A 27,756-nucleotide genomic window follows, 5' to 3' on the forward strand; every position below is an offset into this window, starting at 1 on the left:
GTCACGCTGTGGGGGGGTGGGGTTTGGGTCACGAGGTGGGGAGGGGTGGGGTTTGGGTCACGCGGTGGGGAGGGGTGGGGTTTGGGTCACGCGGTGGGGAGGGGTTTGGGTCACGCGGTGGGGAGGGGTGGGGGTTGGGTCACGCGGTGGGGAGGGGTTTGGGTCACGCGGTGGGGAGGGGTGGGGTTTGGGTCACGCGGTGGGGAGGGTGAGGTTTGGGGTCGCGGTGGGGAGGGGGTGGGGTTTGGGTCACGCGGTGGGGAGGGGTGGGGTTTGGGTCACGAGGTGGGGAGGGGTGAGGTTTGGGTCGCGGTGGGGAGGGGTGGGGTTTGGGTCACGCGGTGGGGAGGGGGTGGGGTTTGGGTCACGCGGTGGGGAGGGGCGGGGGTTGGGTCACGCGGTGGGGAGGGTTGTGGTTTGGGTCACACGGGGGGGGAGGGGGGAGGTTTGGGTCACGCGGTGGGGAGGGGCGGGGGTTGGGTCACGCGGTGGGGGAGGGGGTGGGGTTTGGGTCACGCTGTGGGGAGGGGTGGGGTTTGGGTCACGCGGTGGGGAGGGGTGGGGTTTGGGTCACGCTGTGGGGAGGGGTGGGGTTTGGGTCACGCGGTGGGGAGTGGGTGGGGTTTGGGTCACGCGGTGGGAGGGGTGGGGTTTGGGTCACGCGGTGGGGAGGGGTGAGGTTTGGGTCACGCGGTGGGAGGGGTGGGGCTTGGGTCACATGGTGGGCAGGGGTGAGGTTTGGGTCACATGGTGGGGAGGGGTGGGGTTTAGGTCAGCTTGCTCCTGGGCCTGGCCAAGATGGCGGGTCTGCCAGAGCTGATTGATTGCCCCTCTTTTAGGGTCATGTCTGTGTCCATGTCTCTCTCGAGAGGCCACTTATGGTATCCATGAGTACAACAGGGAATTTCCAGGGCCAGTGATCGCATCGAGTGCTCGATAGTGACAACTGTATTTTAATTTGTTAGAGTGAACAGAGTTATATGAAGTTCCAGTGTTCTGAGATACTGTGGTCATTTGAATAAACTTTCGTTTATTAAAACAAACAAGTTGCTAAACTATGTCATTCAGGGGACAGAGGTACGTGTTTGTGGTATTGGTCAATATATCGATCACAGGCAAATCTCTCCTCACCATTGTTAGTATCTACTGGACGTAGGACTCGAGAAGGCAGCATACGTCATCAAAGATCCACACCAGGGACCCGTCTCAAAACTCTCACCACCAGGTTCAGAACAGCTTCAGCCATTTGGTACTTAAACCAAGTGGCACAATCCCAACCACCCCCTCAGCATAGCAACACGCAGCACTTGCCACTACATTAAAACTTTGAATTGTTTTGTACTAACTTTGTTCCATTTAGGATTTTGTACAATCTATGTGCTTGTGAATGTTGTGCCCCTGACACTCTGTGCCTGCGGTGCTGCTAAAGTAAGTTTTCATTGTACTTGTGCAGATGATTTTGGGGGAGGCCTGGACACTGCACGTCACCCTGCCAGGATCACAGAGAAGAGAAGAGCCTGCACCCTACCAGTGCAGGGCAACAGAACATGAGGTGATGGTACAAGTCGGTTTCTGACACTCATCACCTGCACTGAAGCTCCTGATGTGTCCCGTTTCTGTCTGGCAGAGGAGGACAGATGATGGACGGTCACTAGGTAACCCGGAAGCAGTTCACAGGACGGCGAGTTGGTGCGGGCTGGGCACACTGACCCCCCCACAGCCACACAATCCGTGAGCTGCCGTCTCGTCCAATGAGGAAGCTTCAAGAGCGGGGGAAGCATTTCACCTCCTCGCCTTGCCCTAGTCACATCTGCCAGCTGGTCAGGACCCCTCTCGGGTTTAATCGGAAGCTGTAGTCCATGGAAGGCCGCGTGCTAATGAAGAGCGAAGACAGGTCGGAAACGAGCGTGCGACAGGCTGAATGCAGCATGCATGAGCTCCGGGCCCTCAGGAGATGGCCTCATCCTCACACACATCCGGCAGCTCGCTGTCTTTTCCTGCGTCCCCACTCACTTGCTTCCTGCAACAGGGCCAGCGAGATACAGAACGTTAGTACCCGAGAGTGTCACACCCTTACTCCCAGGCCAGGTGCCAGATTCAGCGGAGTGGGCTCCAGAGACATTGACTGGGCAGTATTCAGTGGAAGATCTGAGCACTGACAGGTGGCCTGGGAAGAAACTGAGGCAGAAACATCTTGAACAGCTCTGTCAGCAAAACTTGCCACGGTAAAATTGATTGTATTACATTGTAAACATAAACAAGTAGAATGCTCAAAAAGCATATTTAAAGCTATTACTGCGAAGAAAGTAATTTTGAAATTGTAACTTGCCCTCACTTTTGCTTCTAAGTGTTCAGCTAGCGTTGCCCAGGGGTCAGTGGAGCACCAGCTCTCAGCGGCCCCAGAGTCTTTCTGTTCTGTCACAGGATCCCACGTGGGGAACCCTTCCCAATCCGACTGGACATGACAGTCACCTCCCTCAAGTATCCATGGGGATATCCAGGAGCGACACAGCACGGTCTCCACTAGGAGGTGCCCAGGGTGACAGGCACAACTAGCCCAAGGAATAACCTGGGATAGCAGGAGATATCCCATTGCTTCTAGCGCATCGAGGAAACCTCAGCTGGTGACGTGTTGGTTGTGGGCATGCCACGTTGGCACTGCAAGCATGGTGTCACTGGCACAAACACATTTCACTGTCTTTATTTGTCACCTGTACATTGAAACAATCTTTAATATTAATCTTAAAGCAGTTAAGTGAACTGCAACTTCATCCACAGCTTCCTCCATCAATGGAAAATAATGGGGCTGGTCTGTGTTCTCATCTGGGGTGCAAACAGAGAACATGGGGTCTGTATCGCCATGTCTGTTCAGTAAACACAACACCAGCTTCTGGCAGTGAACAGATGGAAAACCCACACCGCTGCCAAGTCCCCCTCAAGTGGAACACATGGCCAGCTAAAATAGTTAGTAACGTACGGTTCGCTGGGTCATCGGTTAATGATCCCAAAGGAAATTAGTGTCACAGGAGCATTAAAAGTGCACAGATATAAAAATATTAGAAGTAAGAAAGAATAAACATAAGTTACCTCGAACAGTCCACAGGAGGCAGTCACGTATTTGGGACAGCCCTTAAAGGAGAGAAACTAACTGAGATAATAGCCGGGATTCTCTTCACTTATTTGGGATGCTACGCTGCTTAATGAGGACAGGAGACTGCGGCCAAACAGTTTCTAACTAGTGTCAGTCACGTGCACTTGTGTGACCATTACACACTACACTGGGCTTACAGCCAAAAGCTTGTCAATACAGGCAGTCCCCGTCCTGAGTCCGTCTTTAAGTTGGGTTTGTATGTAAGTCGGAACAAGTACATCCGGTATTATTTAACGTCAGTTAGTCAAACGTTTGTCTTAGTATATATTTTACCTTTCTATGCATATAAAACACTTAAGAAACATATATATTCCAATAATTAAACCACTGCGTTGCTTAGTAATAACTATAGTTTTCATCGGGGCAGGGCCTTTCACATGCTCAATTATTCTCACTTTATCCGTTATCCTTTAAAATTGTTCCAATCATTGACTGACCGTAGCCTAACACTTTTCCAATGACTGATGGCGTTTCACCTCTTTCCAAATGCTTTATTATTTCCACTTTATTTTCAATCGCGATCGCTTCCTGTCAATGGAACAAAAACACTGCGGGCGGTGGGTCCCGAGCTCCGCCGGCTCCCGAGGTCTGCTAGGTCCTAAAGACCACCATTCAGGGCCCCAGACAGTCCTTCCAGGTGAGGTGACACTTCACCTGTGAGTCGGCTGGTGTAGTGAGCGGAGTCCCTGTGTGCGCACTGTAGTGAGCGGAACCCCTGTGTGTGCGCACTGTAGTGAGCGGAACCCCTGTGTGTGTGCACTGTAGTGAGCAGAGTCCCTGTGTGTGCACTGTAGTCAGCGGAACCCCTGTGTGTGCACTGTAGTGAACTGAACCCCTGTGTGTGCACTGTAGTGAGCGGAGTCCCTGTGTGTGCACTGTAGTGAGCAGACTCCCTGTGTTTGTGCACTGTAGTGAGCAGAGTCCCTGTGTCTGTAACCCTCTGCTCTGGTACCCAGGTCAGTGCAGAAGCTGAGTTGTGTGGGAGAGAGAACAAATGTTGCAAATGAAGTCTTGTGGTCACGGTCAGTGGAAATGTCACAGGCTCAGCCCACCAGCTTCTGCAGTGGTGTCAGTCACACCCAGGGACATGTGCAAGGGGTGGGGCATAGAAGCAAGTTCCTTGTTAGTAAATAATGTATCTGAGTCTGTGGACACATACACAATGTGACTTTAGCCTGTCTGTGCACTTTCTGCCTCACCTTCACCTGCTGTACATTGTCCACCTCCCCTGTACTTCCTCTGTAGCTCTTACACTTTATTCTGTACTCAGTAATAGTTTTACCCCGATGTGCTGAGTAATAAATTAATCTGTATGCAAGACAATTTTCCGTTCCTCAGTACATGTGATAATAATCAACCAGTTCCAATTCTGCTCAAGCCCAGAGTCCAATTCTGCAGACACGTGAGCTCCACTGGCTGAGGAGGGTTTAATTTAAACTTGAATAGGTAGTAGGCCCTAAATTGGTCCGCAATGGCTACTGGCTCTACTTTGTATCTGAGTCAAAAGCACATGGGAAATTGTCATACTTGCTGCGATCCCAAATCAGCCAAACAGTGGAAAGGGAAGAAGCAGCTCGGATTCCATGGAATAACTTTGCGAGGTGAGAAACTGGTCAGAGCCATGCTGGATGGAACTTATCCTGTAGGCCTGGGAAGGAGAAATGAGTAGCAGCTACAGGTCAGGGTAAACCCTCAACATAACCTAACTACCAGAGCACCGATCAGAACGATCATTGCGTGGCTGGTCAGAACAGTCCCAGAGCTCTGACTACGTCACACAGTGATTACTAAATGCACAGATACTGAAGGCCTAAGAAGTGGCCTTGACTGCAGTGAAACTCCACCGATCAGAATGATCATTGCGTGGCTGGTCAGAACAGTCCCAGAGCTCCAGCGGTGCAGAACTGATGAAGGTTTAGCGATCACTGGGCCAGGTCTGAGCGGAGTGTGCAGCCATAGCCGGAGCTGGGCGCGGTACTCCAGGGTCGGGAGTCGGCATCTCGAGTGCTTGGCTCTTTCAACTTTTCTTGACAAGCTGATACTCAAAAGCTGTAAGTTCAGTCTGCACTTCCTCCAAACTGATTGTGTGCAAAGGAAGATGCATTACAGCATGCAAAAGCAAAAGGTAAATAAGCTGGAGGATTAACAGGAGTAACGCCATGGAAGCTTAGCGATTGGTGTGACACCTCCACAGCTCAGGGCATTCCACAGTTCAGAGTTCAATTCCAGCGCCGTCTGTAAGGAGTTTGTACAGGGGATTCCTTTCAGTGCTCCAGTTTCCTTCCACAGTCCAAAGATATACCAGTTACTAGGTTAACTGATCATTGTAAATTCTCCTGTGATTCTCCCGCGAATCATTATCACAGACACAGTCCTGTCCCGAGATACAGGGATTTCCCCCGAATCCTGTTCACAGACACAGTCCCGTCCCGAGACACAGGGATTTCCCCCGAATCCTGTTCACAGACACAGTCCCGTCCCGAGACACAGGGATTTCCCCCGAATCCCGTTCACAGACACAGTCCCGTCCCGAGACACAGGGATTTCCCCCGAATCCTGTTCACAGACACAGTCCCGTCCCGAGACATAGGGATTTCCCCCGAATCCCGTTCACAGACACAGTCCTGTCTTGAGACACAGGGATTTCCCCCGAATCGTGTTCACAGACACAGTCCCGTCCCGAGACACAGGGATTTCCCCCGAATCCCGTTCACAGACACAGTCCCGTCCCGAGACACAGGGATTTCCCCCGAATCCCGTTCACAGACACAGTCCCATCCCGAGACACAGGGATTTCCCCCGAATCCTGTTGTACACAGACACAGTCCCGTCCCGAGACACAGGGATTTCCCCCGAATAGTGTTCACAGACACAGTCCCGTCTTGAGACACAGGGATTTCCCCTGAATCCCGTTCACAGACACAGTCCCGTCTTGAGACACAGGGATTTCCCCCAAATCCCGTTCACAGACACAGTCCCGTCCCGAGACACAGGGATTTCCCCCGAATCCCGTTCACAGACACAGTCCCGTCCTGTGACACAGGGATTTCCCCCGAATCGTGTTCACAGACACAGTCCCGTCCCGAGACACAGGGATTTCCCCCGAATCGTGTTCACAGACACAGTCCCGTCCTGAGACACAGGGATTTCCCCCGAATCGTGTTCACAGACACAGTCCCGTCCTGAGACACAGGGATTTCCTTCGAATCGTGTTCACAGACACAGTCCCGTCCCGAGACACAGGGATTTCCCCCGAATCCCGTTCACAGACACAGTCCCGTCCCGAGACACAGGGATTTCCCCCGAATCGTGTTCACAGACACAGTCCCGTCCTGAGACACAGGGATTTCCTTCGAATCGTGTTCACAGACACAGTCCCGTCCCGAGACACAGGGATTTCCCCCGAATCCCGTTCACAGACACAGTCCCGTCCCGAGACACAGGGATTTCCCCCGAATCGTGTTCACAGACACAGTCCCGTCCCGAGACACAGGGATTTCCCCCGAATCCTGTTGTACACAGACACAGTCCCGTCCCGAGACACAGGGATTTCCCCCGAATCGTGTTCACAGACACAGTCCCGTCCCGAGACACAGGGATTTCCCCCGAATCCCGTTCACAGACACAGTCCCGTCTTGAGACACAGGGATTTCCCCCGAATCCCGTTCACAGACACAGTCCCGTCCTGAGACACAGGGATTTCCCCCGAATCCCATTCACAGACACAGTCCCGTCCCGAGACACAGGGATTTCCCCCGAATCCCGTTCACAGACACAGTCCCGTCTTGAGACACAGGGATTTCCCCCGAATCCCGTTCACAGACACAGTCCCGTCCCGAGACACAGGGATTTCCCCCGAATCCTGTTGTACACAGACACAGTCCCGTCCCGAGACACAGGGATTTCCCCCGAATAGTGTTCACAGACACAGTCCCGTCTTGAGACACAGGGATTTCCCCTGAATCCCGTTCACAGACACAGTCCCGTCTTGAGACACAGGGATTTCCCCCGAATCCCGTTCACAGACACAGTCCCGTCCCGAGACACAGGGATTTCCCCCGAATCCTGTTCACAGACACAGTCCCGTCTTGAGACACAGGGATTTCCCCTGAATCCCGTTCACAGACACAGTCCCGTCCCGAGACACAGGGATTTCCCCCGAATCGTGTTCACAGACACAGTCCCGTCCCGAGACACAGGGATTTCCCCCGAATCCTGTTGTACACAGACACAGTCCCGTCCCGAGACACAGGGATTTCCCCCGAATCCCGTTCACAGACACAGTCCCGTCCCGAGACACAGGGATTTCCCCCGAATCCCGTTCACAGACACAGTCCCGTCCTGAGACACAGGGATTTCCTTCGAATCGTGTTCACAGACACAGTCCCGTCCCGAGACACAGGGATTTCCCCCGAATCCTGTTGTACACAGACACAGTCCCGTCCCGAGACACAGGGATTTCCCCCGAATCCCGTTCACAGACACAGTCCCGTCCCGAGACACAGGGATTTCCCCCGAATCCCGTTCACAGACACAGTCCCGTCCCGAGACACAGGGATTTCCCCCGAATCCCGTTCACAGACACAGTCCCGTCCTGTGACACAGGGATTTCCCCCGAATCGTGTTCACAGACACAGTCCCGTCCCGAGACACAGGGATTTCCCCCGAATCGTGTTCACAGACACAGTCCCGTCCTGAGACACAGGGATTTCCCCCGAATCGTGTTCACAGACACAGTCCTGTCCTGAGACACAGGGATTTCCTTCGAATCGTGTTCACAGACACAGTCCCGTCCCGAGACACAGGGATTTCCCCCGAATCCCGTTCACAGACACAGTCCCGTCCCGAGACACAGGGATTTCCCCCGAATCGTGTTCACAGACACAGTCCCGTCCTGAGACACAGGGATTTCCTTCGAATCGTGTTCACAGACACAGTCCCGTCCCGAGACACAGGGATTTCCCCCGAATCCCGTTCACAGACACAGTCCCGTCCCGAGACACAGGGATTTCCCCCGAATCGTGTTCACAGACACAGTCCCGTCCCGAGACACAGGGATTTCCCCCGAATCCTGTTGTACACAGACACAGTCCCGTCCCGAGACACAGGGATTTCCCCCGAATCGTGTTCACAGACACAGTCCCGTCCCGAGACACAGGGATTTCCCCCGAATCGTGTTCACAGACACAGTCCCGTCCTGAGACACAGGGATTTCCTTCGAATCGTGTTCACAGACACAGTCCCGTCCCGAGACACAGGGATTTCCCCCGAATCCCGTTCACAGACACAGTCCCGTCCCGAGACACAGGGATTTCCCCCGAATCGTGTTCACAGACACAGTCCCGTCCTGAGACACAGGGATTTCCTTCGAATCGTGTTCACAGACACAGTCCCGTCCCGAGACACAGGGATTTCCCCCGAATCCCGTTCACAGACACAGTCCCGTCCCGAGACACAGGGATTTCCCCCGAATCGTGTTCACAGACACAGTCCCGTCCCGAGACACAGGGATTTCCCCCGAATCCTGTTGTACACAGACACAGTCCCGTCCCGAGACACAGGGATTTCCCCCGAATCGTGTTCACAGACACAGTCCCGTCCCGAGACACAGGGATTTCCCCCGAATCCCGTTCACAGACACAGTCCCGTCTTGAGACACAGGGATTTCCCCCGAATCCCGTTCACAGACACAGTCCCGTCCTGAGACACAGGGATTTCCCCCGAATCCCATTCACAGACACAGTCCCGTCCCGAGACACAGGGATTTCCCCCGAATCCCGTTCACAGACACAGTCCCGTCTTGAGACACAGGGATTTCCCCCGAATCCCGTTCACAGACACAGTCCCGTCCCGAGACACAGGGATTTCCCCCGAATCCTGTTGTACACAGACACAGTCCCGTCCCGAGACACAGGGATTTCCCCCGAATAGTGTTCACAGACACAGTCCCGTCTTGAGACACAGGGATTTCCCCTGAATCCCGTTCACAGACACAGTCCCGTCTTGAGACACAGGGATTTCCCCCGAATCCCGTTCACAGACACAGTCCCGTCCCGAGACACAGGGATTTCCCCCGAATCCTGTTCACAGACACAGTCCCGTCTTGAGACACAGGGATTTCCCCTGAATCCCGTTCACAGACACAGTCCCGTCCCGAGACACAGGGATTTCCCCCGAATCGTGTTCACAGACACAGTCCCGTCCCGAGACACAGGGATTTCCCCCGAATCCTGTTGTACACAGACACAGTCCCGTCCCGAGACACAGGGATTTCCCCCGAATCCCGTTCACAGACACAGTCCCGTCCCGAGACACAGGGATTTCCCCCGAATCCCGTTCACAGACACAGTCCCGTCCTGAGACACAGGGATTTCCTTCGAATCGTGTTCACAGACACAGTCCCGTCCCGAGACACAGGGATTTCCCCCGAATCCTGTTGTACACAGACACAGTCCCGTCCCGAGACACAGGGATTTCCCCCGAATCCCGTTCACAGACACAGTCCCGTCCCGAGACACAGGGATTTCCCCCGAATCCCGTTCACAGACACAGTCCCGTCCCGAGACACAGGGATTTCCCCCGAATCCCGTTCACAGACACAGTCCCGTCCTGTGACACAGGGATTTCCCCCGAATCGTGTTCACAGACACAGTCCCGTCCCGAGACACAGGGATTTCCCCCGAATCGTGTTCACAGACACAGTCCCGTCCTGAGACACAGGGATTTCCCCCGAATCGTGTTCACAGACACAGTCCTGTCCTGAGACACAGGGATTTCCTTCGAATCGTGTTCACAGACACAGTCCCGTCCCGAGACACAGGGATTTCCCCCGAATCCCGTTCACAGACACAGTCCCGTCCCGAGACACAGGGATTTCCCCCGAATCGTGTTCACAGACACAGTCCCGTCCTGAGACACAGGGATTTCCTTCGAATCGTGTTCACAGACACAGTCCCGTCCCGAGACACAGGGATTTCCCCCGAATCCCGTTCACAGACACAGTCCCGTCCCGAGACACAGGGATTTCCCCCGAATCGTGTTCACAGACACAGTCCCGTCCCGAGACACAGGGATTTCCCCCGAATCCTGTTGTACACAGACACAGTCCCGTCCCGAGACACAGGGATTTCCCCCGAATCGTGTTCACAGACACAGTCCCGTCCCGAGACACAGGGATTTCCCCCGAATCGTGTTCACAGACACAGTCCCGTCCCGAGACACAGGGATTTCCCCCGAATCCCGTTCACAGACACAGTCCCGTCTTGAGACACAGGGATTTCCCCCGAATCCCGTTCACAGACACAGTCCCGTCCTGAGACACAGGGATTTCCCCCGAATCCCATTCACAGACACAGTCCCGTCCCGAGACACAGGGATTTCCCCCCGAATCCCGTTCACAGACACAGTCCCGTCTTGAGACACAGGGATTTCCCCCGAATCCCGTTCACAGACACAGTCCCGTCCCGAGACACAGGGATTTCCCCCTAATCCCGTTCACAGACACAGTCCCGTCCCGAGACACAGGGATTTCCCCCGAATCCCGTTCACAGACACAGTCCCGTCCCGAGACACAGGGATTTCCCCCGAATCCCGTTCACAGACACATTCCCGTCCCGAGACACAGGGATTTCCCCCGAATCCCGTTCACAGACACAGTCCCGTCCCGAGACACAGGGATTTCCCCCGAATCCCGTTCACAGACACAGTCCCATCCCGAGACACAGGGATTTCCCCCGAATCCCGTTCACAGACACAGTCCCGTCTTGAGACACAGGGATTTCCCCCGAATCGTGTTCACAGACACAGTCCCGTCCCGAGACACAGGGATTTCCCCCGAATCGTGTTCACAGACACAGTCCCGTCTCGAGACACAGGGATTTCCCCCCGAATCCCGTTCACAGACACAGTCCCGTCCCGAGACACAGGGATTTCCCCCGAATCGTGTTCACAGACACAGTCCCGTCCCGAGACACAGGGATTTCCCCCGAATCCTGTTGTACACAGACACAGTCCCGTCCCGAGACACAGGGATTTCCCCCGAATCCTGTTGTACACAGACACAGTCCCGTCCCGAGACACAGGGATTTCCCCCGAATCCTGTTGTACACAGACACAGTCCCGTCCCGAGACACAGGGATTTCCCCCGAATCCCGTTCACAGACACAGTCCCGTCCCGAGACACAGGGATTTCCCCCGAATCGTGTTCACAGACACAGTCCCGTCCCGAGACACAGGGATTTCCCCCAAATCCCGTTCACAGACACAGTCCCGTCCTGAGACACAGGGATTTCCCCCGAATCGTGTTCACAGACACAGTCCCGTCCCGAGACACAGGGATTTCCCCCGAATCCCGTTCACAGACACAGTCCCGTCCTGTGACACAGGGATTTCCCCCGAATCGTGTTCACAGACACAGTCCCGTCCCGAGACACAGGGATTTCCCCCGAATCCCGTTCACAGACACAGTCCCGTCCCGAGACACAGGGATTTCCCCCGAAATGTCTGGTGCCCTGCTGCCTGGAGAGACCAAGTACACTCAGCCTGAGCACCTGGGGCAGTCTGTGAGCTCCCAGTTGCTTGTTACTCTGATTCACCATCTCTCTCCATTCTGCCCAGTGTGTATCAGGTTCCAATGAAGTCCAACGCACGTTTGGGGAAGAGCATCTCTCCTTCCATCTGCAAACACTGATCCAATGTTTTAGAACTAGATCTTCCCCAGGTTACAACAGTGTTCTCTTCCTGAGAACTGTTCACAGCTCCTGAGATAGAAAGGCAAGTTGGCATGCAGCCACGAGCCAAGTTCCCACCTGGGAAAAGGTGCCTGCAGCCCAGAGCAGCCATGGAATGCATCTCCCAAGAGACAGAGATGGAAATCACACAGAGAACCGAGCTTCTTAATGCCTGCCTTTCCTGGAAGAGAAGCAACAGCGGGTATTCATACCATCTGACAAAGGTCACTTTAGATGTTGGCACTTCAAAAGCAACAACCTTGTCTCATCTTAGTTCAACACAAGCTGAAGTCATTTATATTTGGATCCTGACCCTCCAATCCATTCATCTATCTGCTTTGAACCCTATGGTTCCATTGTCCTCAGTTAGTAACCTTGTATTCAATGTGTCTCATAATATTATGATTACCATTTGCTTAGCTCCCAATTTTCCAATTAAATGCAGCTTTTTTTCCTGGCCTCTCTTCCAACAGATGGTGTCATGACAGTCCAAAGCTCACTCCACTTGCTCCATCCCTGTTTAATTATGGTAATCAGGATACCCTATAATTATCATCCTCTCCTTACCAATGCCCGTTTTTGTTACTTTAGCTCTGGAACACGGTTGCTGAGCAGCAGAGTGCACAGTGAAATAATGTTCCCCCATCCTCCACAACCTGTAATCAACAGCCTTTACCACCAAGAAGAAAGCAATGAAATGACCATTCCCCACCCCCCACAATCCGTAACCAATCATTAGCTCACACTGACTCGCATCGGGTGAATAATTCCCATCCAACCTCTCCAAGGTCTCTTCCATCACTGCCTTCATCCTCAGATCATCCTGCACTTTCGAATTCATCAGTACCTGCACTTTTTTTGTCCTAACCTTGAGGGCCATGTCTTCAGTGGTCGAGGTCCTAAGCACTGTAATCCTCTTTAGCTTTTTACCCCTGTCTACTCCTTTGTGATGCTCTTTGAAAAGCTGTTTCTTTCCCCAAGGATTGGAGAAGGTGGAGACTGCCTGCTCCAGCATCTGAGGGGTTAAAATGATTGCTGTTGCTCCGTTTGAAAGTCTTCTCTGGATCAATTGTACGAAGCAGTTCCAGCCCGAGGTAAGTGTGAAATTCTCATAGCCTTCCTTTCCTTTCTGACATATATCCAGCTCCTTGACACCTCTGACCCCAACCATTCACTGTGTCAAAATAGTTTCTTCTCATCGACTTTCCGACTCTTACACCAATGAAAGCAGTTCCTCTGTCTCTCCATTTTTAAAGGAGGTAGAGCTGGGCCTCCAGAGGAGCATTAAGGTGGATAATTCTCTGGAACTTGACAGCATCTTTCCCAGGATATTGAGAGAGGTAAGAGAGGAGATTTCTGACCAAGATCTCTATAACTACAGGTGAGATCCCAGGGGACTGGAGAAACACCGCTGTGCTCCTCTCAGTAAGATGGGCAATCAGGAGTTCCCAGCAAATTATGGGGCAGTGAGCCTCACATCAGCAGTAGGGAAATTATTAGAGAAGATTCTTAAGGTTAATCGCATCTGGAAAAGCACAGACTTATCAGGGATAGTCAGCATGGCTTTCTCAGGCCACAGTCATGTCATACAAACTTGGCTGAGCTCTCTCAGGAGATTACAAAGATCAGTGATGATGGTCAGGCAGTAGATGATGTGTACATTGACTTCAGTAAAGATTTCAACGTGGTCCCTCTTTGTAGGCTGATCCATTAGATTCAATCACAGGAAATTCATGGAAACTTGTTAGACTGGATTCTAAATTGGTTTTACTGGAAGTGTTCAAGATGAGAATAGGTTGAATGAACTCGGCCTTTTCTCCTTGGAGTGACAGAGGTTGAGAGGTGACCTGATAGAGGTGTATAAGATGTTGAGAGGCATTGATCATGTGAATAGTCAGAGGCTTTTTCCCAGGGCTGAAATGACTAGCAAGAGAGGACACAGGTTTAAGGTGCTGGGGAGTAGGTACAGAGGAGATGTCAGGGGTAAGTTTTTTACTCAGAGAGTGGTGAGTGCGTGGAATGGGCTGCCGGCAACGGTGGTGGAGGCGGATACATTAGGGCCTTTTGAGAAACTTTTGGATAGGTACATGGAGCTTAGTAAAATAGAGGGCTATAGGTAAACCTAGTAATTGCTAGGGTAGGGACATGTTCGGCATAACCTTGTGGGCCGAAGGGCCTGTATTGTGCTGTAGGTTTTCTATGTTTCTACATTTTATTCTGACTGGAAGCCTGTGACCAGTCGTATTCCACAAGCAAAATGCTGGTGGAACACAGCAGGTCAGGCAGCATCTATAGGGAGAAGCGCTGTCGACGTTTCGGGCCAAGACGAAGGGTCTCGGCCCGAAACATCGACAGTGCTTCTCCCTATAGATGCTGCCTGGCCTGCTGTGTTCCACCAACATTTTGTGTGTGTTGTTTGAATTTCCAGCATCTGCAGATTTCCTCATGTATTCCACAAGGGTCAGTACTGGAACTTCTGTTATTTGAAGTATCTGTAAAATAATCTGGATGAAAATGTACGTGGGCTGATTATTAAGTTTGTAGATAACACAAGAAATAGTAGGATTGTGGACAGTGAGACAGGTTGTCAAAGGATTGCAGCATGATACTGATGAAGGAAGAGCAGTAGATGTAGTGTATATGGATTTCAGCAAGGCAAGGTACACCATGCAAGGCTTATTGAGAAAGTAAGGAGGCATGGGATCCAAGGGGACATTGCTTTGTGGATCCAGAACTGGCTTGCCCACAGAAGGCAAAGAGTGGTTGTAGACGGGTCATATTCTGCACGGAGGTCGGTGACCAGTGGTGTGTCTCAGGGATCTGTTCTGGGAGCTCTTCTCTTCGTGATTTTTATCAATAACCTGGATGAGGAAGTGGAGGGATGGGTTAGTAAATTTGCTGATGACACAAAGGTTGGGGGTGTTGTCAGAGGTTACAGTGGAACATCGATAGGTGGCAAAACTGGGCTGAGAAGTGGCAGATGGAGTTCAACCCAGATAAGTGTGAGGTTGTTCATTTTGGTAGGCCAAATATTGTGGCAGAATATAATATTAATGGTAAGACTCTTGGCAGTATGGAGGATCAGAGGGAGATCTTGGGGTCCAAGTCCATAGGACACTCAAAGCTGCTACGCAGGTTGACTCTGTGGGTAAGAAGGCATACGGTGCATTGGTCTTCATCAAGGGATTGAGTTTAGGAGCCGAGAGGTAATATTGCAGCTATATAGGACCCTGGTCAGACCCCACTTGGGTCTGTGCTCAGTTCTGGTCACCTCACTACAGGAAGGATGTGGAAGCCAAGAAAGGGTGCAGAGGAGATTTACAAGGATGTTGCCTGGATTGGGGAGCATGTCTTATGAGAATAGGTTGAGTGAATTCGGCCTTTTCTCCTTGGAACGACAGAGGATGAGAGGTGACCTGATAGAGATGTATAAGATGATGAGAGGCATTGATCATGTGGATAGTGAGAGGCTTTTTCCCAGGGCTGAAATGGCTAACGTGAGAGGGCACAGTTTTAAGGTGCTTGGAAGTAGATACAGAGGAGATGTCAGGGGTAAGTTTTTACGCAGAGAGTGATGAGTGCGTTGAATGGGCTGCCGGTGACGCTGGTGGAGGTGGGTACAACAGGATCTTTTAAGAGACTCCTGATAGGTACATGGAGCTTAGAAAAATAGAGGGCTATGGGTAACCGTAGGTAATTCCTAAAGTAAGTACATGTTCGGCACAGCATTGTGGGCCGAAGGGCCTGTATTGTGCTGTAGTTTTCTATGTTTCTATGATACAGACCAGTTGGAGATGTGGGCAGAGAAATGGCAGATAGAATTTAATCAGGATAAGTTTGGGGGGGGGGGGGTGAAAGCGGGTCAAACAAAAGAAATACATAGTAAAAAATCTGGATCCTCAGAAGAATTGTACAGAGGGATCTCGGGGTACAAGTCCACAGCTTACTAAAGGTAGTAACACAGGTAGATAGAGTGGTAAAGACATAATCATAAACATACAAAAAAAACATAGGACACAAAAAAAATGTAAGTTGTCTGAAGGCACCACTGTCGTAGGCCAGATCAAAGGTGGTGAGAATCAGCATCTCGGAGGGAGACTGAAAATCTGGGTGAGTGGTGCCACAACAACATCCGCAAAACCAAGGAGCCGATTACCGACTTCAGGAAGGGGAAACCAGAGATCCATGAGCCCGTCCTCATCACAGGATCAGAGCTGCAGAGGAGCAGCAACTTTCAATTCAGAAGTCCTGTCCTGGCCCAGCATGGAAGTGTAATTATTAAGATAGCACGGCGACACGTCTACTTCCTTAGAAGTCTGCGCAGATTCCGTGAGACATCTAAAACTTTGAGAAACTTCTATACATGTGTGGTGCAGAGTAGATAGACTGGGGGCATCACAGTCTGGTATGGAAACACCCATGCCCTTAAAAGGAAAATCCTACAAAAAGTAGTGGATATGACCTGGTCCATCACGGTAAAGCCCTCCCCACCACTGAGCACATCTATACGGAGTGTTGTCATAGGAAAGCATCTACTATCATCAGAAACCCCCACCACCCAGGTCATGCTCTCCACTCGCTGCTGCCTCAGAACTCAGGAATAGTTATTACCCCTCAACCATCAGGCTCCTGAACCAGAGGGGATAATTCCACTCAACCTCACTTGCCCCATCACTGAACTGTTCCTAAAACCTATGGACTCTTGAGGACTCTCATCTCATGTCCTCGATACATATTGCTTATTTATTATTGTTATTATTATTTTCTTTTTGCATTTCAGTTTGTTGACTTTCATACAGTGATTGCCCACCCTGTTGGTGTGGTCTTTCATTGACTCTGTTATGGTTATTGGATTTATTGAGTATGCCCGGAAGAAACTGAATCGCAGGTTTACATGTGGTGATATGTATGTACTTCGATAATAAATTTACTTTCAACGTGAATAGACTCCACACACAATTAAGTCATCGTAACGAAGTGCGCCTTAAGGAATACTGAAACAAGTTCCTATCCCTGGCAGCAAAATACAAATCGTGAAAAGATAAAGAAATTAGTGTTCAGAAATATTTTAACATTATTAGGGAGCTTGCTTAGTGTAATATGCCATTCCTAAAGCTCCATGCAAGCTGATTGTGGGTTCGTTCCTCACAAAGAAGTTAAAAGATTTGTTTTAGTCTATGCTTTTAAAAATCACAGCTACTGAGACAACAGTGCCAATCCAATTTGCTTTTGGGATAATTTGAGTAGGTTAACCATTAGCACTGAAATAGACTGGGCCTCTTAATGCCCCTCAGGAGGGACGCCAGCCAACCAGATGAAGCAGCTTCCTGGGCTTGCTGAGGTTTGCAGGCCGAGTTACTCTACATAATGTTCTTGTGGAGAGAACCGCCACACAGCTGAAGAAATTGAAGTTTACCTCTGCCTAGTTGTTTAAATTTGTGGGGCTGATGCCATTTATTGCCCTTTTAGTGCCCTTGAGAGGGTGGCGAGCGCCACTGCAGTCTGCCTGGCGCAGTGCTGCTGGGGAGAGAGCTGCAGCATTGAGAGCCAGTAAGGGTGAAGGTTCAGGGATGCTCTTGCAGATCGTGTTGGTGTGCAGTCTGAGGGGGAACCTATAGGGGGCGGTGTTCCCATGTACCTGCGGCTCTTGTCTGTTTCAGGAGATGCTAAGTGGCACTTCCTGCAGATAGTACACGATATAGCCAGTGTGCACTAGCTGTGGAGGGAATGAACATTTAGAGTAGAATGAGTCAATTCACTGGGACTCGTTCTACAACTTCTATCCCCTGGTGATTCCAGCAATCACCCTTTCTGGCAGTGTGGAACATATTACAACCACTACAGCTTACCCCTTCTCTGCCATGGGGAAAAGGTTCTCACCACTCAGCCCAACATTCCCCTCTATAGACCTTGTATCAGCACTCTCTGCTCCAAGGGGAACATATCTAGCTTAACCAGGAGACAGAAGGGTGCTGGGATCTGCAGCAGGGATCTGGAGCTAGGATCTGGTGCTGGGATCTGGGGCTGGGATCTGGAGCTGGGATCTGGAGCTGGGATCTGGAGCTGGGATCTGCAGCAGGGATCTGGAGCTGGGATCTGCAGCAGGGATCTGGAGCTGGGATCTGGGGCTGGGATCTGGAGCTGGGATCTGGAGCTGGGATCTGCAGCAGGGATCTGGAGCTGGGATCTGCAGCAGGGATCTGGAGCTGGGATCTGGGGCTGGGATCTGGAGCTGGGATCTGGAGCTGGGATCTGCAGCAGGGATCTGGAGTTGGGATCTGGAGCTGGGATCAAGCTGCTGGGATCTGGAGCTGGGATCAAGCTGCTGGGATCTGGAGCTGGGATCAAGCTGCTGGGATCTGCAGCAGGGATCTGGAGCTGGGATCAAGCTGCTGGGATCTGGAGCTGAGATCAAGCTGCTGGGATCTGGTGCAGGGATCTGGAGCTGGGATCTGGAGCTGGGATCAAGCTGCTGGGATCTGGAGCTGGGATCTGCAGCTGGGATCTGGAGCTGGGATCAAGCTGCTGGGATCTGGAGCAGGGATCTGGAGCTGGGATCAAGCTGCTGGGATCTGGAGCTGGGATCTGCAGCAGGGATCTGGAGCTGGGATCTGGAGCTGGGATCTGCAGCTGGGATCAAGCTGCTGGGATCTGGAGCTGGGATCAAGCTGCTGGGATCTGGAGCTGGGATCAAGCTGCTGGGATCTGGAGCTGGGATCTGCAGCAGGGATCTGGAGCTGGGATCAAGCTGCTGGGATCTGGAGTTGGGATCTGGAGCTGGGATCAAGCTGCTGGGATCTGGAGCTGGGATCAAGCTGCTGGGATCTAGTGCTGGGATCTGGTGCAGGGATCCGGAGCTGGGATCAAGCTGCTGGGATCTGGAGCTGGGATCAAGCTGCTGGGATCTGGTGCTGGGATCAAGCTGCTGGGATCTGGAGCTGGGATCAAGCTGCTGGGATCTGGTGCAGGGATCTGGAGCTGGGATCTGGAGCTGGGATCTAGCTGCTGGGATCTGGAGCTGGGATCTGCAGCAGGGATCTGGAGCTGGGATCAAGCTGCTGGGATCTGGTGTTGGGATCTGGAGCTGGGATCAAGCTGCTGGGATCTGGAGCTGGGATCAAGCTGCTGGGATCTGGAGCTGGGATCTGCAGCAGGGATCTGGAGCTGGGATCAAGAGCTGGGATCTGGAGCTGGGATCAAGAGCTGGGATCTGGAGCTGGGATCAAGCTGCTGGGATCTGGAGCTGGGATCAAGCTGCTGGGATCTGGAGCTGGGATCTAGCTGCTGGGATCTGGTGTTGGGATCTGGAGCTGGGATCTAGCTGCTGGGATCTGGAGCTGGGATCTGCAGCAGGGATCTGGAGCTGGGATCAAGCTGCTGGGATCTGGAGCTGGGATCTGCAGCAGGGATCTGGAGCTGCGATCAAGCTGCTGGGATCTGCAGCTGGGATCTGCAGCAGGGATCTGGAGCTGGGATCAAGCTGCTGGGATCTGGAGCTGGGATCAAGCTGCTGGGATCTGGTGTTGGGATCTGGAGCTGGGATCAAGCTGCTGGGATCTGGAGCTGGGATCAAGCTGCTGGGATCTGGAGCTGGGATCAAGCTGCTGGGATCTGGAGCTGGGATCAAGCTGCTGGGATCTGCAGCAGGGATCTGGAGTTGGGATCTGGAGCTGGGATCAAGCTGCTGGGATCTGGAGTTGGGATCAAGCTGCTGGGATCTGGAGCTGGGATCTGGAGCTGGGATCTGGAGCTGGGATCTGGAGTTGGGATCTGGAGCTGGGATCTGGAGCTGGGATCTGGTGCTGGAGGAGCTGAGCAGCTGTAAAGAGAAAAAGACTTTTCACTAGTACAAGATCCAGACGAAGGGTCTCGACACAAAACACGAACCAGATGGTGTTCCTGTAGCAGTTTTCACTCCATCTAACCGTCTCTTCACAGGATAGAAATATTCCATCCCAGGCAACATCCTGGTAAATCCCCTCTGGACCCTCTCCACTGCAATTAGATAGATAGATAGATAGATAGATAGATAGATACTTTATTCATCCCCGTGGGGAAATTCAACTTTTTTTCCAATGTCCCATACACTTGTTGTAGCAAAACTAATTACATACAATACTTAACTCAGTAAAAAAATATGATATGCATCTAGATCACTATCTCAAAAAGCATTAATAATAGCTTTTAAAAAGTTCTTAAGTCCTGGCGGTTGAATTGTAAAGCCTAATGGCATTGGGGAGTATTGACCTCTTCATCCTGTCTGAGGAGCATTGCATCGATAGTAACCTGTCGCTGAAACTGCTTCTCTGTCTCTGGATGGTGCTATGTAGAGGATGTTCAGAGTTTTCCATAATTGACCGTAGCCTACTCAGCGCCCTTCGCTCAGCTACCAATGTTACACTCTCCAGTTCTGTGCCCACGACAGAGCCCGCCTTCCTTACCAGCTTATTAAGACGTGAGGCGTCCCTCTTCTTAATGCTTCCTCCCCAACACGCCACCACAAAGAAGAGGGCGTTCTCCACAACTGACCTATAGAACATCTTCAGCATCTCACTACAGACATTGAATGACGCCAACCTTCTAAGGAAGTACAGTCGACTCTGTGCCTTCCTGCACAAGGCATCTGTGTTGGCAGTCCAGTCTAGCTTCTCGTCTAACTGTACTCCCAGATACTTGTAGGTCTTAACCTGCTCCACACATTCTCCATTAATGATCACTGGCTCCATATGAGGCCTAGATCTCCTAAAGTCCACCACCATCTCCTTGGTCTTGGTGATATTGAGATATTGAGATTATGCGCTTGCTGTAATCAGACAACCAGAACTACAAACACTGGATCCCATCTCCTTCCCCCAGGGAGCATGGCCAACCACAGCATTCCAAATTCACCACCATCACCCTCTTTGAGATACAAACGCAGCCATTGCTCTTCGACCATTCGGTTCTTGACCCAACCGGCTTGTCCCTAGTCACTTACAACTTTGCAACACTGTGACTACTTTCGTTACATTGCACTAAACAGACCAGACAATCAGAAGACATAAGTAGGAGCAGAATTGGACCATCGAGTCTGCTCCATCGTTTAATGGCTGTTTATTTTCCCTCAACCTTCTCCCAATAACATTTAGCACCTTTACTAATCAAGAACCCGCTTTAAATATATCCAATGACTTGGCCTCTACAGCCATCCATGCAATGAATTCCACAGATTCACCAGCCTCTGGCTAAAGAAATTCCTCCTCATCTCTGTCCTAGAGATATGTCTCTCTATTCTGAGACCGAGTCATCCGGCCCTAGACTCTCCCAATTATTCGAAATACCTTCTCCATCCATGTCTCCTCAATCTAGTCCTTCCACATATTTATTAGGCTTCAATGTGATGCTCCCTCATTCTTCTAAACTCCAGCATATACAGACCCAGAGCCATCAAACGTTCCTCATTCATTAACCCTTTCTTTCCCAGGATTATTCTTGTAAACCTCCTCTGGACTCTCTCCAAAGATAGCACATACTTTCTTAGATATGGGCCCCAAACTTGCTCACAATATTCCAAGTGCAGACTGACCAATACCTTATAAAGGCTTAGCATTACATCCTTCCTTTATATTCTAGTCCCCTTTGATTTAATTTTATTCTTCTATTGCGTTCATGTAATTGCATCATTTAAAATTGTGCATAATTTCTAGTTTAGTTATGCCTGTGATGCAAGTTTTGCATGTATTTTTTATACAGCACATGACAATAAACTCGACTGTGACCTAGCCATTCAGACGTAGCGAGTGAAACTCAACACCACATCCATTGTGGGTTTATGGATTTTTACTCCAAGGTCCATTTGTTCCTCAGTTCTCCCTGGGGACCCAGCAAACACTGTACATCTTCCACTCTTACTAGAACCCCAAATACAGCATTTAACATCAGTATTAAATACAGTGCCATCGGCCAAGCTTTGCCCAACCTAACAGCTCGTCTATAGCATTCTTAGCTGACAACTACCCTCCTCACTATCAGTAACAGCACAAGCAATCTTACAAATTCTTTCTGCTATGCTCATAATAATTTAATGTCTAAAAACAAAGGAAAGTGCCCCAGTGACAATCCCTGTGGTGCTGGTCACAGGATTCCACAGATAATCCAGACTGGCGAGTCCTCTTGCAGCTTCGCCCCACACGGTCTGAGGGCTCTTTGTCTCTTCCTTGAAGAGAGGCCAACACCACATCCATTCACCTGAGGGAACTTGTTCCTGCATTAGCCAGCTTCTACACTCACTTCCTCAACCTCAGAAATGAGAAGGATTTAATGGATTGTTTATCAAAGGAGGGTCCACAAACTGGATAGACCAATTCACCTCCTTATCTGCTGGTTTGTTCCCCAACCCAGGATTGGTGATCTAGGTGTAAAGTCTGAGAAACAGTATCTGCAGATTTTCTCTTAATACAAACTAAGTTACATATTTATATTTTTATATGTTTTAAAATTGTGTTTTTTATATTATTGTGGGTTTTTTCCTGTTTCTTTTGTGTCTAGGATCTCCTTTCTACTTTGTGAACTGGAAATTAAACTACCTTGAATCTTGAACCCCAGAGAGTCTCCAGTGACCCACCCACCGAGACCAAACGTTCACTGACGGGAATGTCTGCCCCGGTACAGAAAACAGAACAGAGAGAGTACAGCACAGGAACAGGCCATTCAGCCCATTATGTTGTGCTGATCCAATTAAGCTAATGACATGTAATTACATCAATCCCTTCTGCTTGCGCACAACCTCCCCGCCTGCGCACGGTCCCCGCCCCACCCCCCCCGCCTGCGCACGGTCCCCGTCCCCCCCCACCCCCCCCCCGCCTGCGCACGGTCCCCATCCCCCCTTGCCTGCGCACGGTCCCTGCCCCCCCCCCCCCCCCGCCTGCGCACAGTCCTCGTCCCCCCTCCCTGCGTACGGTCCCTGTCCCCCCGCCTGCAGTCCATGTCCCTCCATTCTCTGCTTCTTCAACACCTCTATTACATTGTCTCCACAACCATCCCTGGCAGCGCAGTCCAGACACCCACCTGTGAACTTTCCCCTTTTACCGCTATTGGCCACCATGGTGCGGAGAATGAGGGGCAATGCCTGCTCCACCTCTGCATCTGATAATGGTATAAAACTGTACCAGCTCTCCCTCAGCCTCTGCCGCCCCAGAGGAAGGGCTGCAGGAACAACCATCTATCATACACAGCTTCTGATGTCGTCTCAAGTAAGGGACTGTAACAGAGCAACCTGGTTCATCACAGGGGCACGGGAGATCGGAGAGAGACGTGGCAGTATGGTGGGGTCATTCCCAAAGGCACGCGGTGAGATTCTCCAACTGAATCCTAAGAATGCAGAATACCAGTCTTCGACAGATCACAACTTCTCAACATCAAGGATGGCAAATTAATTGCAAAATACACGTGTCCCTGGCAGACACCCGTCACCTCAGCAGCAACCGGAGACTGGAAACAGGCACAGCAGAAGCACCTGAACCTTATGGCTGCTGTCACCAAATGCATCATTTCCTCTCCATTTGCAAGATGTGCCCGTGGACCAGCAGCTGTGTGTGCTATGTCAGCTATAAGAAGCATTCAAAAGACACGCAGCCAACTTTGGCAGGTCAACAATAATACAGGTGCCTGCCCAGAAGCTGCCAGCCCCCCGTATCAGGGGGTGGGATAACCCTAATAATTCTATACAACATCCTCCCTCACTCCCCCGGTATCTGGGGGTGAGTTAACCCTGATATTTCTATACAAATACTCCCTCAATCCCCCCGGTATCTGGGGGTGAGTTAACCCTGATATTTCTATACAAATACTCCCTCAATCCCCCCGGTATCTGGGGGTGAGTTAACCCTGATATTCCTATACCAATCCTCCCTCACTCCCCCAGTATCTGGGGGTGAGTTAACCCTGATATTCCTATACCAATCCTCCCTCACTCCCCCGGTATCTGGGAGTGAGTTACCCCTGATATTTCTATACAAATCCTCACTCACTTCCCCCGGTATCTGGGGGTGAGTTAACCCTGTTATTTCTGTACAAATCCAACCTCACTCCCCTCGGTATCTGGGGGTGAGTTAACCCTGTTATTTCTGTACAAATCCAACCTCACTTCCCCCGGTATCTGGGGGTGAGTTAACCCTGTTATTTCTGTACAAATCCAACCTCACTCCCCCCGGTATCTGGGGGTGAGTTAACCCTGATATTCCTATACCAATCCTCCCTCACTCCCCCAGTATCTGGGGGTGAGTTAACCCTGATATTCCTATACCAATCCTCCCTCACTCCCCCGGTATCTGGGGGTGAGTTACCCCTGATATTTCTATTCAAATACTCCCTCACTCCCCCAGTATCTGGGGCTGTTAACCCTGATATTTCTATACAAATACTCCCTCACTCCCCCAGTATCTGGGGCAGTTAACCCTGATATTTCTATACAAATACTCCCTCACTCCCCCAGTATCTGGGGCAGTTAACCCTGATATTTCTATACAAATACTCCCTCACTCCCCCGGTATCTGGGGGTGAGTTTACACTCATACTTCTATACAAATACTCCCTCACTCCCACAATATCTGGAGGTGAGTTAACCCTGATATTTCTAAACCAATCCTCCCTCACTCCCCCTGGTATCTGGGGGGTGAGTTACCCCTGATATTTCTATACAACGTCCTCCCTTACTCCCCCCGGTATCTGGGGCTGAGTTAACCCTGATATTTTTATACAAATACTCCCTCACTCCCTGGTATCTGGAGGTGAGTTAACCCTGATATTTTTATACAAATACTCCCTCACTCCCTGGTATCTGGAGGTGAGTTAACCCTGATATTTTTATACAAATACTCCCTCACTCCCTGGTATCTGGAGGTGAGTTAACCCTGATATTTTTATACAAATACTCCCTCGCTCCCCCCGGTATCTGGGGGTGAGTTATCCCTGATATTTCTATACAAACTCTCCCTCACTCCCCCCGGTATCTGGGGGATATTTAATCCTGGTATTTCTATACAAATCTTCCCTCACTCCCCCCGGTGTCTGGGGGTGAGGAAACCCTGGTATTTTTATACAAATACTCCCTCACTCCCCCCGGTATCTGGGGGTGAGTTATCCCTGGTATTTCTATACAAACTCTCCCTCACTCCCCCCGGTATCTGGGGGATATTTAACCCTGGTATTTCTATACAACATGCTCCCTCACTCCCCCCGGTGTCTGGGGGATATTTAACCCTGGTATTTCTATACAAACTCTCCCTCACTCCCCCCGGTATCTGGGGGATATTTAACCCTGGTATTTCTATACAAACTCTCCCTCACTCCCCCCGGTGTCTGGGGGATATTTAACCCTGGTATTTCTATACAAACTCTCCCTCACTCCCCCCGGTGTCTGGGGGATATTTAACCCTGGTATTTCTATACAAACTCTCCCTCACTCCCCCCGGTGTCTGGGGGATATTTAACCCTGGTATTTCTATACAAACTCTCCCTCACTCCCCCCGGTGTCTGGGGGATATTTAACCCTGGTATTTCTATACAAACTCTCCCTCACTCCCCCCGGTGTCTGGGGGATATTTAACCCTGGTATTTCTATACAAACTCTCCCTCACTCCCCCCGGTGTCTGGGGGATATTTAACCCTGGTATTTCTATACAAACTCTCCCTCCCTCCCCCCGGTATCTGGGGGATATTTAACCCTGGTATTTCTATACAAACTCTCCCTCACTCCCCCCGGTGTCTGGGGGATATTTAACCCTGGTATTTCTATACAACATGCTCCCTCACTCCCCCCGGTGTCTGGGGGATATTTAACCCTGGTATTTCTATACAAACTCTCCCTCACTCCCCCCGGTGTCTGGGGGATATTTAACCCTGGTATTTCTATACAAACTCTCCCTCACTCCCCCCGGTGTCTGGGGGATATTTAACCCTGGTATTTCTATACAAACTCTCCCTCACTCCCCCCGGTATCTGGGGGATATTTAACCCTGGTATTTCTATACAACATGCTCCCTCACTCCCCCCGGTGTCTGGGGGTGAGTTAACCCTGATATTTCTATACAACGTCCTCCCTTACTCCCCCCGGTATCTGGGGCTGAGTTAACCCTGATATTTTTATACAAATACTCCCTCACTCCCTGGTATCTGGAGGTGAGTTAACCCTGATATTTCTATACAACGTCCTCCCTTACTCCCCCCGGTATCTGGGGCTGAGTTAACCCTGATATTTTTATACAAATACTCCCTCACTCCCTGGTATCTGGAGGTGAGTTAACCCTGATATTTTTATACAAATACTCCCTCACTCCCTGGTATCTGGAGGTGAGTTAACCCTGATATTTTTATACAAATACTCCCTCACTCCCCGGTATCTGGAGGTGAGTTAACCCTGATATTTCTATACAAATACTCCCTCGCTCCCCCCGGTATCTGGGGGTGAGTTATCCCTGATATTTCTATACAAACTCTCCCTCACTCCCCCCGGTATCTGGGGGATATTTAATCCTGGTATTTCTATACAAATCTTCCCTCACTCCCCCCGGTGTCTGGGGGTGAGGAAACCCTGGTATTTTTATACAAATACTCCCTCACTCCCCCCGGTATCTGGGGGTGAGTTATCCCTGGTATTTCTATACAAACTCTCCCTCACTCCCCCCGGTATCTGGGGGATATTTAACCGTGGTATTTCTATACAAACTCTCCCTCACTCCCCCCGGTATCTGGGGGATATTTAACCCTGGTATTTCTATACAAACTCTCCCTCACTCCCCCCGGTGTCTGGGGGATATTTAACCCTGGTATTTCTATACAAACTCTCCCTCACTCCCCCCGGTGTCTGGGGGATATTTAACCCTGGTATTTCTATACAAACTCTCCCTCACTCCCCCCGGTGTCTGGGGGATATTTAACCCTGGTATTTCTATACAAACTCTCCCTCACTCCCCCCGGTATCTGGGGGATATTTAACCCTGGTATTTCTATACAAACTCTCCCTCCCTCCCCCCGGTATCTGGGGGTGAGTTATCCCTGGTATTTCTATACAAACTCTCCCTCACTCCCCCCGGTATCTGGGGGATATTTAACCCTGGTATTTCTATACAAACTCTCCCTCCCTCCCCCCGGTATCTGGGGGTGAGTTATCCCTGGTATTTCTATACAAACTCTCCCTCACTCCCCCCGGTATCTGGGGGATATTTAACCCTGGTATTTCTATACAAACTCTCCCTCACTCCCCCCGGTATCTGGGGGATATTTAACCCTGGTATTTCTATACAAACTCTCCCTCACTCCCCCCGGTGTCTGGGGGATATTTAACCCTGGTATTTCTATACAAACTCTCCCTCACTCCCCCCGGTATCTGGGGGTGAGTTATCCCTGGTATTTCTATACAAACTCTCCCTCACTCCCCCCGGTATCTGGGGGATATTTAACCCTGGTATTTCTATACAACATGCTCCCTCACTCCCCCCGGTGTCTGGGGGATATTTAACCCTGGTATTTCTATACAAACTCTCCCTCCCTCCCCCCGGTATCTGGGGGTGAGTTATCCCTGGTATTTCTATACAAACTCTCCCTCACTCCCCCCGGTATCTGGGGGATATTTAACCCTGGTATTTCTATACAACATGCTCCCTCACTCCCCCCGGTGTCTGGAGGATATTTAACCCTGGTATTTCTATACAAACTCTCCCTCACTCCCCCCGGTGTCTGGGGGATATTTAACCCTGGTATTTCTATACAAACTCTCCCTCACTCCCCCCGGTATCTGGGGGATATTTAACCCTGGTATTTCTATACAAACTCTCCCTCCCTCCCCCCGGTATCTGGGGGATATTTAACCCTGGTATTTCTATACAAACTCTCCCTCAC

The 27,756-nt window shown here is 50.9% G+C and overlaps 1 protein-coding gene across 7 annotated transcripts in view; it reads right to left on the reverse strand.

The window, feature by feature from the left end:
• Positions 1 to 1,009: 1,009 nt before the first annotated feature.
• The window catches only part of camkk1a (calcium/calmodulin-dependent protein kinase kinase 1, alpha a), a 208,279-nt gene continuing 181,532 nt past the window's right edge, over positions 1,010 to 27,756 (reverse strand). For all 7 annotated transcript variants that reach the window (XM_073053839.1, XM_073053840.1, XM_073053838.1 and 4 more), the window contains one exon: positions 1,010 to 2,020. In XM_073053839.1, coding sequence (XP_072909940.1) covers positions 1,948 to 2,020 — 73 coding nt within the window. In that variant the 3' untranslated portion in view covers positions 1,010 to 1,947. The remainder of the gene's footprint in view (positions 2,021 to 27,756) is intronic.

This window comes from Hemitrygon akajei, chromosome 8 (assembly GCF_048418815.1).
Source record: "Hemitrygon akajei chromosome 8, sHemAka1.3, whole genome shotgun sequence".
NCBI lineage: Eukaryota > Metazoa > Chordata > Chondrichthyes > Myliobatiformes > Dasyatidae > Hemitrygon > Hemitrygon akajei.